Source organism: Taudactylus pleione, unplaced genomic scaffold, assembly GCF_031769625.1.
Source record: "Taudactylus pleione unplaced genomic scaffold, aTauple2 ptg000518l, whole genome shotgun sequence".
Taxonomy (NCBI): Eukaryota; Metazoa; Chordata; class Amphibia; order Anura; family Myobatrachidae; genus Taudactylus; species Taudactylus pleione.
The window spans coordinates 2,172,238-2,190,009 of NW_028284920.1; the positions used below are offsets into that span (position 1 = coordinate 2,172,238).

The following is a 17,772-nucleotide window of genomic DNA, read 5'->3' on the forward strand; positions in this document are numbered from 1 at the left end:
TGCACTATATGCGCACCGAAAAATATGGTTTTGTTTTGCTACATTATGAAAAAGAGTAAGTGTCTCGTCAATGGCCACCTCCTACCACACCAGGACTACCACTTTCAATAAACTAAACGTTTACATGGGACTGTCTTCAATACATGTAGAAATTTTTAATTGCTTTGAACGCAAGTGTAAATGATCATCTCTCTACTAAGGTGTAACAGAGACGCTAATGGGTCACACAGACATTATAAGATGACACCTGAAGACAGCTATCTATGAGCAGCTGCAAAACGCGTGTTCCTTCTCAGAGTGGACTTGGCCTCCTGCACAACAAGGAATGCTCCTAGAAGTGCACCATCTCTACCATGTTAGCTAATTTAAAGGGAAATATTGTTTCTGTACCTCTCTTGAAATCTGTAAACCGGCGCTAATACACTTTACCTTTGCACACTACACTATTGTAACAGTGAATTCACCACAAAGATTTAAAAATAATAATTTTAAACATGGAAGATATCTATGTAAAAAATGTTCTGCTGCCACAATATTGTTGCCATTATTAAACCATTTCATCAGGGGCGTGGCCTGGACGGGCTGGATGTAGGAGGTTAACTCTGTAGCTCCTAGGCCCAGATATCCTGAACAATTATCATGATTACCCTGCACAGTTCCTGCTGCATACTTACCTCTACAGGCTATGGGAGTCTTGCGGCTCGTCTGTGATCCTTGTTGTGTTGTCAGTGCAGAAGATACCTCTGCAGCTTCTCCTAGTCGCAGGCGCCATCTTGGATCTGGCCCCAGTATCTTCTATGGGTCCTGGTCCCAGTGTTCACTGTAGCTGGCTCCCGACTGGCCTTCTGGGCAGGTTGTGAGGTGGAGGACACTGTTCATGCCATTTGTTTTACTATGGGGGCTTCTGCGGCCCCCGGGACTCCCACCGGCCACCATGTTGGATTTCAGTTAGTGTGCTTGGTTTGACTCCTGGCTCCAGAGCTGCAGATTTTTTGCCTGCAGGTCAGTCTCCTGGGTAGCTGGGGGGTGAATTCCCTTTTTCAGTAAAGTGCTGGAGACCTCTGGGGTCTCTGTGCAACTGCCTTTCCCCGAGACTCCTGTGGTCATTATGGAGCAGCTCCTCCAGGCTATCCTTGATTCAGAACAAAGGATTACACTTAAAGTCTCAGAGCCTCACACTGACACTATCAATACAGCTGCTTCACCTGAAATAACAAAGGGGACTGCATCTGCGTAGATCCTGGAATCATGGTTGATACCTGCTTTTGCAAATGGCTCCTTTATTTCTCAGTCTGTTATTGGGCCCGCTATATACCTATGCAACCCCTTCGCCCGGGAAATTTCCATGAAACCAGTTATTGCAAATATGCTGGATTACAAGGATCCTGATGTTGTTTTATGCCTACCTGGAGCAGGGGGCCAGTTAGTATTTAGTCATCAGGCGAGAACAGTCTTCCCGGCTGTTACTGCCGTGGTACAAAAATTCACTTTCCAATTACTCCAAGTACAGAGTCGGTTTCGTGGTCTCCGGTTCTCCATTTTGTTTTCTTCTGCCTGTTTTTGGATGTCCTCGGTCTGTCGCTTTCATTTTTACAGGCACCCATTACGTGGATATTATCATACTAGGGGCTTTTGTACCTCTGAATTACCTACACAATGTATTATAATTCTGTTCACTGCCAATGGCTATATTATACTATTACATATTGAGTATTTGTACTGTACTTGATATTGTTTATTTAATGTTATTCTTTATGATTTTTGTTTTCATTCATGCCAGTCCATTTGTACGGTTTATTTTAAAACTGCACATTTGCCTTATCTCAATTATATTCTGTAATTTTGGGTGTAAACTTTAACATTTCCAAAAATAGACATGATTAAAAATAAGCCATTTCAACATTCACAGCATTCCTGTAAACATTTTGTATTCTACATTACCATCTCATATGCTGGTGCTTGATTGTCCCTAAACAAACAAAATGAAAAAGCCTAACGGAATTGTATTATCCTGTAAATAATGTTCAGTTTACGGCTGATCTTTTTGTGGCGCTTAAGTAGAAGACGTTTTTTCCCCCATCCGTAGTGAAACCACAGTGTAATAACAGCTCGGGCTTGGGAATCTTACCTCTATGTCTTTACTCCTAGCAACTTCTTCAAAGTTCTCTTGCTGCTCCAGTGTTTTGTCCACTTTGTCATCAGTCATACAGAAGCAGCGTAGCCGTGCCTCCACTGGGTCATTCATTTTGGCAAATACCACAAACTTGGCCATGTATGGGACACATATCAATTCCCTGTAGAGCTGTGTCGCCAAACTAACGGTTTCAGGAATCTGATGACAGTCACCAAGCCAAAATCTGCCGGACACCAAAAGCTATCGTTATACAGGTTCCAAGTATATCTACTACGTCATTCTGAAAACTGCAGCATATTGAGAAAAGAGTTTATTTAGAATATTAATGGTATTGTAAAAACCTACAATATGTGCCACACTTGAATGTAATAGCCATATAACAAAAAAATAAAGCTGAGCAATAAAAAAAAACGAAATTTATTGACATCATTAATGCAAGAGATAGGTGTGGTACCATGCACGTGGCCTGTATGAGGTGGGGGTGAGAGGTGCTTTGGTCCTGCGTTCACTTGAATAGGATAGGCTACATAGCAGCCTGTACACAGGGCACACAGTGACATTGGTGTGAGTGGTGGGTGAATAGGAAAGGCTACATAGCAGTGTGTACACAGGGCACACAGTGACATTGGTGTGAGTGGTGGGTGAATAGGATAGGCTACATAGCAGCCTGTACACAGGGCACACAGTGACATTGGTGTGAGTGGTGGGTGAATAGGATAGGCTACATAGCAGTCTGTACACAGGGCACACAGTGACATTGGTGTGAGTGGTGGGTGAATAGGATAGGCTACATAGCAGTCTGTACACAGAGCACAGTGACAATGGTGTGAGTGGAGGGTGAATAGGGGAGACTACATAGCAGCCTGTACACAGAGCACACAGTGACATTGGTGTGAGTGGTGAATGAATAGGATAGGCTACATAGCAGTCTGTGCACAGGGCACACAGTGACATTGGTGTGAGTGGTGGGTCAATAGGATAGGCTACATAGCAGTGTGTACACAGAGCACACAGTGACATTGGTGTGTGGTGGGTGAATAGGAGAGGCTACATAGCAGTCTGTGCACAGAGCACACAGTGACATTGGTGTGAGTGGTGGGTCAATAGGATAGGCTACATAGCAGTGTGTACACAGGGCACACAGTGACATTGGTGTGAGTGGTGGGTGAATAGGATAGGCTACATAGCAGTCTGTACACAGAGCACAGTGACAATGGTGTGAGTGGAGGGTGAATAGGGGAGACTACATAGCAGCCTGTACACAGAGCACACAGTGACATTGGTGTGAGTGGTGAATGAATAGGATAGGCTACATAGCAGTCTGTGCACAGGGCACACAGTGACATTGGTGTGAGTGGTGGGTCAATAGGATAGGCTACATAGCAGTGTGTACACAGAGCACACAGTGACATTGGTGTGTGGTGGGTGAATAGGAGAGGCTACATAGCAGTCTGTGCACAGAGCACACAGTGACATTGGTGTGAGTGGTGGGTCAATAGGATAGGCTACATAGCAGTGTGTACACAGGGCACACAGTGACATTGGTGTGAGTGGTGGGTCAATAGGATAGGCTACATAGCAGTGTGTACACAGGGCACACAGTGACATTGGTGTGAGTGGTGGGTGAATAGGAGAGACTACATAGCAGTTTGTACACAGAGCACACAGTGACATTGGTGTGAGTGGTGGGTGAATAGGATAGGTTACATAGCAGTCTGTACACAGGGCACACAGTGACATTGGTGTGAGTGGTGGGTGAATAGGAGAGGCTACATAGCAGTCTGTGCACAGAGCACACAGTGACATTGGTGTGAGTGGTGGGTCAATAGGATAGGCTACATAGCAGTGTGTACACAGAGCACACAGTGACATTGGTGTGAGTGGTGGGTGAATAGGATAGGTTACATAGCAGTCTGTACACAGGGCACACAGTGACATTAGTGTGAGTGGTGGGTGAATAGGATAGGCTACATAGCAGCCTGTACTAAGGGCACACAGTGACATTGGTGTGAGTGGTGGGTGAATAGGATAGGTTACATAGCAGTCTGTGCACAGGGCACACTGTGACATTAGTGTGAGTGGTGGGTGAATAGGATAGGCTACATAGCAGTCTGTGCAAAGGGCACACAGTGACATTGCTGTGAGAGTGGTAGGTGAATAGGATAGGCTACATAGCAGTCTGTGCACAGAGCACACAGTGACATTGGTGTGAGTGGTGGGCGAATAGGATAGGCTACATAGCAGTCTGTGCACAGGGCACACAGTGACATTGGTGTGAGTGGTGGGTGAATAGGATAGGCTACATAGCAGTCTGTACACAGGGCACACAGTGACATTGGTGTGAGTGGTGGGTGAATAGGATAGGCTACATAACAGTCTGTGCACAGGGCACACAGTGACATTGGTGTGAGTGGTGGGTGAATAGGATAGGCTACATAGCAGTCTGTACACATGGCACACAGTGACATTGGTGTGAGTGGTGGGTCAATAGGATAGGCTACATAGCAGTGTGTACACAGGGCACACAGTGACATTGGTGTGAGTGGTGGGTGAATAGGGGAGACTACATAGCAGTTTGTACACAGAGCACACAGTGACATTGGTGTGAGTGGTGGGTGAATAGGATAGGTTACATAGCAGTCTGTACACAGGGCACACAGTGACATTGGTGTGAGTGGTGGGTGAATAGGATAGGTTACATAGCAGTCTGTGCACAGGGCACACAGTGACATTGGTGTGAGTGGTGGGTGAATAGGAGAGGCTACATAGCAGTCTGTACACAGAGCACACAGTGACATTGGTGTGAGTGGTGGGTGAATAGGATAGGTTACATAGCAGTCTGTACACAGGGCACACAGTGACATTAGTGTGAGTGGTGGGTGAATAGGATAGGCTACATAGCAGTCTGTACACAGAGCACACAGTGACATTAGTGTGAGAGGTGGATGAATAGGATAGGCTACATAACAGTCTGTGCACAGGGCACACAGTGACATTGGTGTGAGTGGTGGGTTAATAGGATAGGCTACATAGCAGTCTGTACACAGGGCACACAGTGACATTGGTGTGAGTGGTGGGTGAATAGGATAGGCTACATAGCAGTCTGTGCACAGAGCACACAGTGACATTGGTGTGAGTGGTGGGTGAATAGGATAGGCTACATAGCAGTCTGTACACAGAGCACACAGTGACATTAGTGTGAGAGGTGGATGAATAGGATAGGCTACATAGCAGTCTGTGCACAGAGCACACAGTGACATTGGTGTGAGTGGTGGGTGAATAGTATAGGCTACATAGCAGTCTGTACACAGAGCACACAGTGACATTAGTGTGAGAGGTGGATGAATAGGATAGGCTACATAGCAGTCTGTGCACAGGGCACACAGTGACATTGGTGTGAGTGGTGGGTGAATAGGATAGGCTACATAGCAGTCTGTACACAGAGCACACAGTGACATTAGTGTGAGAGGTGGATGAATAGGATAGGCTACATAGCAGTCTGTGCACAGGGCACACAGTGACATTGGTGTGAGTGGTGGGTGAATAGGAGAGGCTACATAACAGTCTGTGCACAGGGCACACAGTGACATTAGTGTGAGTGGTGGATGAATAGGATAGGCTACATAGCAGTCTGTACACAGAGCACACAGTGACATCGGTGTGAGTGGTGGGTGAATAGGATAGGCTACATAGCAGTCTGTGCACAGGGCAAACAGTGACGTTGGCGTGAGTGGTGGGTGAAAGTGCTGATGCCACCAGTCTATACTGCGCTGCTGGTCACGTGGGCCACTCCCACGACAGGGCCCCTATACAAAGCAATTTAACTAGAATACCTCAAGTATAAAAAATGTTGGCAGAAGCGACTGCATCGGGAGTGAAGCTGCAGGCAACAGTTAGTATATATATTGCTATCGTTAGCGGGTATTTTGAGGAGACAATATACTAGGTATCAGCTATTTATAGAGAAATGTCAGCCATAACACAGGAGTAGCATACAGTAACACTTACCTGGCAGACACATTGGTTGTAAAAGAGACACAGTCACTGACAAATGTTAAAGGAGTTGTTCCTGTAATATCCTCCCACTGAGCCGGTGACGTCCCACCTGTTAAGAGACAGCCAACATAAATATGACCAGTTATCAAAGAGGACACTATACAGTGTACACACTCCACGGCCTAGTACTGTGTACGTATACATGATTTTACCTTGTACCTATTCACATTAACATAAAGCCATTAAACTGTTCACAGTCATGGTTTGCATCAGTCACAACAACATCATTTTTCATAATGTAGTTATATATGGGTCCTAGGATAATGTATATGTAATCATACTGGAATAAATATAATTTATTTTATATGAACAGGGGAAAAAATAGCCATCATTCTATATTTTGAAACATACAATCTATACACATTTCCCAGTTATGCAGAATACGTAAACTTTTGGTATTTCTTTTACTATTTAAACACTGAATATTGCCATCAGACTGTCAGCAAAACTAACTCCAAACTAAGATTATGTTTGTTCCACCACTAAAACTGACCGACCAACCATCATACAATGTGATCCCATCCTACTATTAAAATCTCTTTAAATTAAAGGCTAACTTGTATATTTGCCATCTGTCTGGATGTGTGTAAACGGCTTGTGGCCTGAGCGCTCACATACTGGATTTTAGTGAATGTGGCTAGCACAGGGTTTCCCCTCACATTTTCCAGGCCACCCAGCAGGTGCACAGGTGTATTATACACTGTCACATTTTAAATATCCACAGGTGACCATTAAAACAAACTGTTTGGGGTCCTGAGGACCGAGTGAAAAAAGTGGACTAGCATAATGAGGACTACCAAAATCAACAAAACAATAGATATAGACAAAGTTACACTATGTATTATCATATTTAGTTAGCTGCTGTTGTAAATGTGAATACTATTTAATGTCAGGGCTGGTTGGTTTAAGGGAGGTCTATAGATGATTCTCAGCTTTCCATATTTCATGTACCTATCAATTTTCCAAACAGAGCTCCAACATTACAGGATCCAGACAAGCAGCGACTGAGCATAAAACACAACAGCAGCAGCAGCAGCTCAATCTCAGTCACTGTTCTGCCAATAGATTCTGGAGGGACAGTCCTACGCAGTGAAGACTTTGCCCTGACTGCTTCCGCCGGGAAATATGTACCCTTGCACGTGAATATGCTCCTGGAGGTGTCATTGCGTTTGTAGGGAGGGGGTTAAAGGGTGGCTTAACAGTGCCTTAGGCAGTAGTCATAACCCTTTCTGTGGCATACACATGCGTTGGCACATTAATTGACCCACCTACCAGTTTGGTCCTACCTACAACTTTTGGCCACTTTTTAATAGTTTTCAGAGCCGTTTAAATTCCCAGTCTGCCCCTGGGCCCCACCTTATTTTTCCTGTTCCAGTTTTCATAAATGTATCTCTTTTTATCCTTTGTAGCTGTTTCAAAGCTATAAGCTTTAGAAATATAGGGGTCTATGTACTAAGTCTAGGAGAGAGATAAAGTGGATGGAGATAAAGTACCAATCAATCAGCTGATTGGTTGGTACTTTAGCTCTCCACTCTTTCTCTCTCTCCAAGGCTTAGTACATAGACCCCATAATATAGCAGCTCAGGGGTGCCGGAGAGCGGGTACTAATTACCCGGGCTTGCTGTAGGGGCCTGGGTCCGATGCCACCCCCCCCTCCTTCTCCCTGTCAGCTGAGCAGCCCAGCACATGCTGCTGTGTTCTGGGCTGCAAAGGGAGACTGCTTGCTACTGCAGTCTCCTCTGCCTGTGGGTGGGAGCAATCATACTGTTTGCGCCCCCCTCCCCAGCACGCAGCAACATTATTTTGTTCTGTTTTGTCTTAAGAGGGAGTGGTCACGCCTCCCGCTATTAGGCTACGCCCCCTTCACCCAGGCCGGCTCTTGGCAGCCCTGCTCAGGGTGACATTATATCCTCAGTATGAGGGACTTGCACTTGTCACTGTTATATAACAAACCTGAAGGCGCGCACACCAGGCACTACATGAATACTCAAGCCCCGACCGCTAGCATTTAAAAAATAAATAAAAACAAATCAGTAATCACGCAGAGTAGGTTAGTGTAACATACTAGCCGTGTTAGTCAAAGAGATAGAGGGATTCAATGTTCTTTAGGTTTATGCTCACCTGTAATACTGCACAGCAGCCTCAGGCTGGGGGTGGTGTCCCCTTTATAACCGTTACTAACACCTTCACCTGACGGGGGCGGCACTGGAATGGTCATCGTTATTGGCTTGTGGAATTTCCGTCTTCTGGGTTCCACAGTGACGATGGGACTGAACGTTGCTCGGTTTCCAATGACTTTTTTGACCAGTTCATCCGGTACTGGTTGCGCCTGTAAGTTATTAATGTTTTGAATAATGAATTATAACCACCCAGCATCTATTAAAGAATCAACAATAAAACAGCTAGTGTTTCAAATTTTTCCATTAACTCAAATATCGTTTGTACTTAATTGATTTGGAAAATACTTAGTTGCTGACCTGAGCAGGTGAATTTGCGGTCAAGCAGAACAAATATAACATTAGCTGGAAAACAACATTTTGTTCTGCCACATGTTCAGGTTTCAGCATTAAATTACAATAGAATCGGGACAAAGGATTCTTTTTGTGATTGAACAAGTGGGACTGTAATTATTGTGCACATTCTCTTGCCGTCAAAATCGGCTCTGGTAGGATGAGTGCGTCTTCCCAAACCGCAGGGGAAGTGGTTTTAATATGAAAAACAAAATTACTTGGTTGACAACTGCTTTTTACCAAAAAAACATTATTTCCTCCATTGTAATCGATACATAGATTAGCATTAAGAAAATTGTATTTAACACAATTGCAGAATTCATTTGAAATGCAAAGTAGCGCAGTTCTATTTAAAGGTTTTATTGTTATAATTTTTATTGACGTTTCCTAGTTAAAACCAAAGTGAAATTAGTTCTAGCACAAAAGGAAGAGGTCGTCTGCCAGCCAATACCCATACATCCCGACAGTTCAAATCTACTCCCATTCATAGAGAACAAATCAATTATACGTGATGCTGTTGACGGCATCGGCGTGCATATCGCAAGCGCAACATCGCCCCATTTACCTAGCAGCGGTTGTGGCAAATCCATCCCTTATTACGGTGGCTTGTACAGAGTTTGACTTAACTGCACCATTTTTAAATCATTCATTTTTAGAATTCAAATTTATGTAAAGGGATAAAGATAAGAGAACGGGCGGAGGGATATAATAAAACAGAAGGGAGGGTTTGGGGAGTTTAAACCTCTCCCATATTATTTTACGTAGATCCACAATTGTTCAAGGAGTTAGAGGGACTCTAATATATTTCATACATACAAGCACTGTTCCAGATTCTGACACAAAGAAGGGAATTTGGAAGGATAGAGGGATGGCGAGTTAGGAGTAAAACCAGGACAGTTGGGTGTTATCATTTTGCTCAATACTATTTAAACACACACACAACAACAAAAATGTCTCCTGTTTGGGCACATTTTCCTTAGAAGCCCCATGTTGCTCCCTGTAGTACGAGCCAGGGCTCTAAGAGGAGGGGGGGTAAGAGTGTTACAGATTAAAGTGCTGGTCTGTGTGGCTCGAAGCAATAAGGGTGGTGGAGCAAAAAAAATCTTCCCAGGGCCTCATGTTTTCCGAGCAGGGTGTAGATACATCCCCACGCTTGGCCATACCCACTCTCTAGCATCAGGGTCCACATTTAGTCTTGGTGGCCTACGGTATGAGTGGACACATACACTCCCACTCATTATCCAATTACCTGTAGCCCTACTCGAATTCTTTTAGTCAGAGCCCCCTCTGGGAAGGATGCCTGAACACGTGGGACTGCTGTACTCTTCAGAATACCTCCTTCAGGTCCAATCTGGTTACTCTCTTGCTTTATCCGAGACACAACAGCAAAATACTGTGGGAAGTCCTTTGTAACAATTCTACATATTCTCTTTTTCTCCAGTTCTTCTGCACTGTCTAGTTCTTAAGCGAAAAGGAGAGAAATATTTATAGTTATTGTATTTATCACCAAGTAATCATTAGCTGGGTATAATTCATTTCTGTGGGAATAATCAGTCAGCAGGTATCTCATAAGTGTATGATATTACTAGAACATATATTTTTATAGATGAGTTGCTTTAAGGCTGGGTACACACCTAAACGACCAACAATCGTGGCGATGTTCAGGTCGATTTGCCTTCACCCTGGACATCGCATGGCCAATCACACGATACCGCATGCAACCACGGGAGTGTGTAAATCGGGCATACATACTGCACGATATGCCCGATTTGTCGTTCCGATTTAGCCAAATTGGACAAATCGGGCTGATATCTTTCAGGTGTGTACCCAGCCTTAGAGATCTTCAATCCTTATACACAATATGCTGTGGTATGAATTGTCAACATTCAGAAGGTCAACAGTCAGTATGCTTACAGGTTCTGAATGTCGACATAATAATTAGGCTGACATGTATCCACATGTAGACATGTATTAAGGTCAATATGGTTAAAATGTTGACCCGTTTAGAATGTCGACACCAAAATGTCGACATATGGTTTGTTTCTAATTTTAGTCTAACCCTAATATCAACAAAAAAAACTGTCAACATTTCAGTGTTGACATGTTAAATGTCGACATTCTAAACGTGCCTACATTTTAACCACGTCAACCTAAATCCCTGTCTACATAGTGACTGTCAACCATGATCATGACGAAATTCTGGTGTCTACATTCTGACTGTCGACCGGATACAATTTCCATTCCATGAGCTGCTCACCCATCACGGTCCCCATACCAGGCTAATGGAACAGTTATTTCTACGGTAACCCTGTTGGTAAATTGCCTGAAGAAGAAATGACTCCTCTTTCACTTCCTTGAGAGTTTTGTAATGTTTAGTGTCTTTAAAAAGAGATTTGTAAGGGTTTGTCAAATACTAAAAAACAGGAGAGAACCAAAATGTAATTTATCTTTAGAAGGGGTATATTCAATTGGCCACGTTAAATATTTGTTTTCCCACGGTGCCAGAAAATGACTCTAAAATCAACTTGTTTGAATTTTTTATGCACCATACAATTAACTACAGCATTTATTTTAACGAAAAATAATTGCTGTCTATAATTTTTTCACTGCTATTAAAAAATGCACAAATCAGCCATTTGAATCATTTCAAAAGTGCTAATTTTTTTTCTTTGGGACAGTAATAGACAAACTGTATATACTGTTATCCAATATTTATTTGACATTTTTTATGGTATGGGGTGATTTCCTCATTTTAATAAAAAAATATATTTTTTTAAACTAAAAATTAGCGTGCCCAATTTTTTTTGGGAGGGAAATTGGTTGCAATAAATGCGTTAAGCTTTGCATCAAAAATCTTGTGGCCAATTAAATATGCCCCATACAGCAGTAATAATGATTGGGGATTTAAAACATGTTAATACTTTGTGTACCTTTGCCGTATGATATCAGGGTATACTAATTATAATTCTTACTATTGTGTTACAATTATATCTTAGATAAATATATATATAGGACAGAATAGCCCACAACCTAAAAATGGTTCCGGACACAGTAAACATCCTGGTGATTCATGGGAATCTTAAAAAATGCCTTTTCATTAATGGATTAACCTTTAGGTTCATTATCCCTTTGAAAACACAAATACAATAAACATACAGTAACTGTACAGAAGATGGCAGCAGAACTGCCGTCTATGAGGTTATCTTGCAAGGCTAATGTTACATTGACAAAAATAAAATAATGTAACATAGTGAAAAATAAGATAGTGGCAATAATTAAAGCCTAAAAAAAACTATCTTTTTAGTTTAACATAAGTGCAAAACTATTACAAATAATTACAGGCATGAATGGGGAAACATTTTACTGTGGAATTCTGTGTATGAGCAAGTATTTTATTGATTATTGATAGAACATATCACGTTGTGCACATACCATTTGCAGAATCTATATATAATAAGACCATTTAGAAATACATGGATCATTAATCGGTATGATATTACGTCAAGCAGTTGTATCGATCCTGGTACATTTCTGTTATCGTTTAATACTACTTAACATACCATAAGCCTATGAATAGTAACAGTGTGATCGAGACACCCATCTTGAATAGCCACATGAAAAGTCCATTATCTATAAGTTATGAGCTAAGAAGTTAAAGGATTGTACTTTTAATGAAAATTAATGCTGTATATCAAAAAGCTAGCAGAACTAGAAATCTGTATTTGATGTCGCTAATTCAATTGGAGAAACAATTTTCTTTTCCATGATTCACTCACTATGGTCTAAATCTTATTTTCAGAAAACATCACTTTATCAGAATTAAGGTATAAAAAGCACAAATATGAATTACACAGGTGCTAATTAAGCATTAATAGTAAAGTGCAAATGTAGCATTACACAGCCATAACATAGGTTGACTTTGTAGTACTACAACATCACGTAATGTGCACCTCCCAAAGTCATATAGCCAAAAAGAGCATCGAGTAGTAAAACATGCCCTTTTACTGGTGTTCCAAGTATACACTGTATGTACAGTATACATTACCTGTATAGATATATTAGTATAACTTAGTGTCAAAACATCTTATGCACTATGGGCTTGATTCAGAGCTGGACGCTCTGAACGAGCGCTCGTTCTGAATCAGGGCCTGTTTTTTTTTTTTTTTCCAAAGCGTCCTTTGGGACGCTCGCATAGCTGTGTGTTACCACCCACCGCTTATGCGAGCGTCCATGATGATGGTCGCGATGGTCAAGACCATCACGACCATCGGGCTTGCATCGAGACCCTGCGGTAGGGTCTCAGTGACCGCAAGCCCTGGAGTGATTTTAGCTCTATCAGATCCGTCGTTATTCGGGTCTCGCGCATGCGCACGACGGAGCTCCCTCCGTCGTGCGCATGCGCACTAGGGCACTATCGACCTGCTTGCGAGCGGGTCTGAATCAGGTCCTATGTCCCATACCATAATTTTGGGATAAACGCTGACCTGTTTTATGACCCCCTTTGGTCTGTATTATATCTTTATGTTTAGTGGCTGGCAAATGATGTGGTATATGCCGGATTGAGCCACATAGGGTATTATCCCTTTATTATGTACCTATTATTTTCGCCCTATCAGACCATGATGGAATCATTATGATTTACCGCCGGCCGCATGGTTCTAATCCCGACAGCCGCAGCCCGACAGAGGAGGATATCCTGATCGTCTATTAAGGTGAGTACAACTAACCTAATTCCCCTCTAACCCTCCCTTAGGGGTGCCTAACCCTAACCTCCCCCCCAAGTACCTAACCCTAACCCCCCCCTTCCCCTAGCCTAACCCTGACCTCCCGAGGGGTGCCTAACCCTAAGTTTCCCCCCAAGTGCCTAACCCTAACCCCCCTCTAAGTGCCTAAACCTAACCCCCCCCTCACCGCAGCCTAACCCTAAGTCTCCCGGGGGGGTGCCTAACCCTAACCCCCCCTTCCCTTAGATAAACCCTAACCTCCCGGGGGGTGCCTAACCCTAAGTTTCCCCCCGGGAGCCCCTAAACCAACCCTCCCCCCCTGCGGCTCTCCGTGCCCGGCTTACCTTCGATTGGTAAGCCGGGTGTCGGGTTCCCAACGTAGGTCCAATGACAGGCATCGGGATTTTGATGCCTGTCATGTGTACCTTGCCGGGATTAGACAGTCGGGAAGCCGGCGGTCGGCATTGCGACCACCACCTTCACGACTGCTTCCCTAGCTGATGGTGTTGTTTCTCTGGCACCAACAAACCAGAATATATCAGGCAATATAAACATCTTGATCTAATTACAGTTATTTATTTGCTCAGATAACCACACATCATATTTGCCATCATATATAATTTGCTTGTTTGCTTTTAGTTTGATGTTATATTTTGTATGTTGTGTGCCTAGAATACCATGTCACATTTTAATACATATCAATAAATGTTGTGTTTTATTTAATTATATAGGGTGTGCGTCCCAACAAGAAAGTTCTGGTTTTAACCAATATTCTGACTCCACTCATTCTCATGGGTGCACCTCCACCTATCATTATTAGTAAGATTGTCCTCCTATGTGGATTTCCTTACTCTTCACTTATACTCAGTGTTAGTACCAGTGTTAAGGTTCCCCCTTACCAGTGTTCAGGTTCCCCCTTCCCCCCCTACACACACAATAGACATTTGTATTTTTTGTTGTAGCCACTTAAGTAATTTCCTCCATAAAGGACTGATAAGGTCGCTCAAAAGACTAGCAACAGGGAATAAAAGATGGAAGGATAATCCAAATGATGATGAAGTAGTGTATACAATATAAAGCCAGCAGCACCAGATAATACAGAGTAAAATGAGTGTGGTTTGAGTTATTAGATGGAAAGTAGCTGATGGTGTTTAGAGGGCTCTGCACCTATAGTAGTTGCAGAGCGTGCGGCTGCTAAGGGGCCCAGGCCGACTCTGGGGCCTGGCACACTCCCTGAACAGAGTCACACTACCCTAATGAGCTCAAGCTTATCTATTCTCACTAGAGTGCTGCTGCAGGGCATCTGGGCCCAGAGCTGATCTAAGCTACAGCCATCTCTAGCTGCTGCCTGCATGCACTGTGATGTCACAATGCAGGTCACAGCCCTATATAAAGCATTCCCAGCTACTGGCAGCCATTTTGTGGTAACATTCAGTCCTACATTGTTACTCTCTGAGTAGTTCCTGCTTTATTTAGGCGACTTTGGATAGCGACTACTGATATGGATTTTGGATTACATCTTCCAATAAGGCCCTGAACAGCAACATCTTCAGAAAAAGAATCTAAATAACATCTTCAGGTAAGGACTATAATACAAATTTTGCCCTGTCACCCTTATCCCTTCAGACACCTCCCTCCATTTTATTTGCAGTTGTTAATTTAGAAACAATGGATAAAGCAAATCATTCATCTGATATGACGCTGCATGACTTAAGATGGGTACACACTCCAGACCAGACTGTTGACACAATACTACTAGAGACCTGGATGCAGTTTCAACACCCAATATATGCCTACACACCTGTCCAATTTTGCAGCACATCTCAGACAGTAGGTACAGAGAAAGGGGCTGCAACAGGGCTCAGGCCACCTCTGAGTGCTGCTGCAGGGTACCTGCTGTCACAGGTCCAGCCTGCTCTGCCTACGTCTCTCCTTACTATCTAATGTATTATTTATTATAGCCTTCTTATTAACCACGTTATAACATTTAGGATTAGGGAGACTATATAATTTTGTAGAAAATGTATTTTTTCGTTTATAATACTTACTATATGCTAATCACCATTCATTTAATGCTTCGTGTCAGCTAAGTAAGCAGATTGTAAATGATCTAATATTTGCACTATCAAAATGGATAAACTGCCAAATAATCTGCACAAAGGGGACCCTGTGGAAATGTTGCTATGGGGCCTCCATAGGTCTTGCTACGCCCCTGACACTGTGGCCCAGATAAATAAAATAATACCTTCATCCATGCCGTTCAGTAATTCATTCAGCTCTTCCAGCTTGCAGTCATATTGGTGCTCTTTCCAAGACTCCCCATTCTCACTTCTCAGCACAATAAATTCCCTCTCCTTACTTCTCATTGATCCAAAATGGGGGATTTCTACTATCACAGGTCTGCACGAAAACAAAACAGCTGCTTTTAGAAACAAAAAATTATCACCTTCTATTGTAGTCTGATTTTTGTGACACCAAATCTACCACAGGAAAGAAAAAAAAGAAGAAGAAAGCTGCAGCATCCATCAATAATAAAAGTGGTCAAGTCTGTTTTAAGCATTAGAACGGACAATTCCAAGTTCCACATGTTGTTTGTAAATGAGAAACACAATTCAGCCTCCACAGATTGAAACTATTTTAATACTTATTCACTGATTGCTTGTCCAAAAGTTGTGTAAACTGTTTAGTTCAAATTTGTTACCACTTGTTACCATTGTCAGTTTGTGAATCGGATTGTGCAGCTTTCTTGTGTTGTTAATAGACAGTATCCATATTTTCCTACAGAGGTTGTACAGATGTCATTCAAGCTTTGAGTTTTGTGTTGCAATAAAATGTATTGGAGCAAAACAACATCTTTATTTTGACAATTGTCAGGTCCGAAAGAACAGGTTTTTTTAGAAAAAGAAAATATATCACTGTATGGACCACATCTGTGAACTCAGGATTATTCATTTCCTATTCAGAGCTAAAATAATTAGGCTGTTTACAGTAAATCTCACATGGAATCTTGACATTAAAATCCTTTAGACATACAAGCACATTAGACTCAACATACTTCATCAGCCAAAGAAATGAAGACAGGGCAATGGCAATACAATCTTTGCAGGTTAATAGGTCAGATACTGTCTGCTTATCGTCAGAGACCACATAAAAATTGTGCATGATGCAGAACGAGACTGTTCGGAGAGAAGGTATTTCACAGTCATTTATCATTTTAATTATTTTTTTTTCAAATATATATATATTTGCTCAGTACGTTCATAATATAAATTACTATGCAACGGAATCTCCAAAGCATTCAGCATATGTAGAAATCTTTGTGCTCTTTTGTTGAGACCAACACAGAGTGCAAAACAATCTAGTTTGAACACACATGACTTTTTAATTTAAAGAAAAGTGGTTTGAACCTTTTATATTCAGCATTAAGTTACAGGGGTATATTTACTAAAGGTTGAATCTAATCAATTTTGTTTGATTTAAAATCGATCAACATTGATGTTCTGTTTTTGGGGCTGACACACATTTACTAACAGAAATTTTTTTTTGTTTTTTTTTAAATATAAGTAAATGTGTAATCTAGCTCCAGAATCACAACATTGATGTTGTTTGATTTTGATCGATTTTAAAATCGTTCAAAATCAATTAAAAATCTACCTTTAGTAAATATACCCCACAGTTTTTAAAGATTGCAAGTACAGCCATGGTCAAAAGTTTTGAGAATGACACAAGTATTGGTTTTCACAAAGTTTGCTGCTTCAGTGTTTTTAGACCTTTTGTATGGTATACTGAAGTAAAATTACAAGCATTTCATAAGTGTCAAAGGCTTTTATTGACTATTACATTAAGTTTATGCAAAGAGTCAGTATTTGCAGTGTTGACCCTTCTTTTTCAAGACCTCTGCAATTCCCCCTGGCATGCTGTCAATCAACTTCTGGGCCACATACTGACTGATGGCTGCCCATTCTTGCCTAATCAATGCTTGTAGTTTGTCAGAATTTGTGGGTTTTTGTTTGTCCACCCGCCTCTTGAGGATTGACCGCAAGTTCTCAATGGGATTAAGGTCTGGGGAGTTTCCTGGCCATTAACCCAAAATTTTGACGTTTTGCTCCCCGAGCCACTTAGTTATCACATTTGCCTTATGTCAAGGTGCTCCATCATGCTGGAAAAGGCATTGTTCGTCACCAAACTGTTCTTAGATGGTTGAGAGCAGTTGCTCTTGGAGGATGTTTTGGTAACATTCTTTATTCATGGCTGTGTTCTTAGGTAAAATTGTGAGTGAGCCCACTCCCTTTGCTGAGAAACAACCCCACACATGAATGGTCTCAGGATGCTTCACTGTTGGCATGAC

At 42.2% G+C, this 17,772-nt stretch overlaps 1 protein-coding gene across 13 annotated transcripts in view; it reads right to left on the reverse strand.

Moving 5' to 3' along the window:
- The window catches only part of ANK3 (ankyrin 3), a 716,972-nt gene that overhangs the window by 42,032 nt on the left and 657,168 nt on the right, over positions 1-17,772 (reverse strand). For all 13 annotated transcript variants that reach the window (XM_088450469.1, XM_088450461.1, XM_088450460.1 and 10 more), the window contains 5 exons: positions 15,670-15,824; positions 9,950-10,161; positions 8,312-8,519; positions 6,143-6,239; positions 2,129-2,357 (listed from right to left, as the gene is read on the reverse strand). In XM_088450469.1, coding sequence (XP_088306595.1) covers positions 2,129-2,357; positions 6,143-6,239; positions 8,312-8,519; positions 9,950-10,161; positions 15,670-15,824 — 901 coding nt within the window. The remainder of the gene's footprint in view (positions 1-2,128; positions 2,358-6,142; positions 6,240-8,311; positions 8,520-9,949; positions 10,162-15,669; positions 15,825-17,772) is intronic.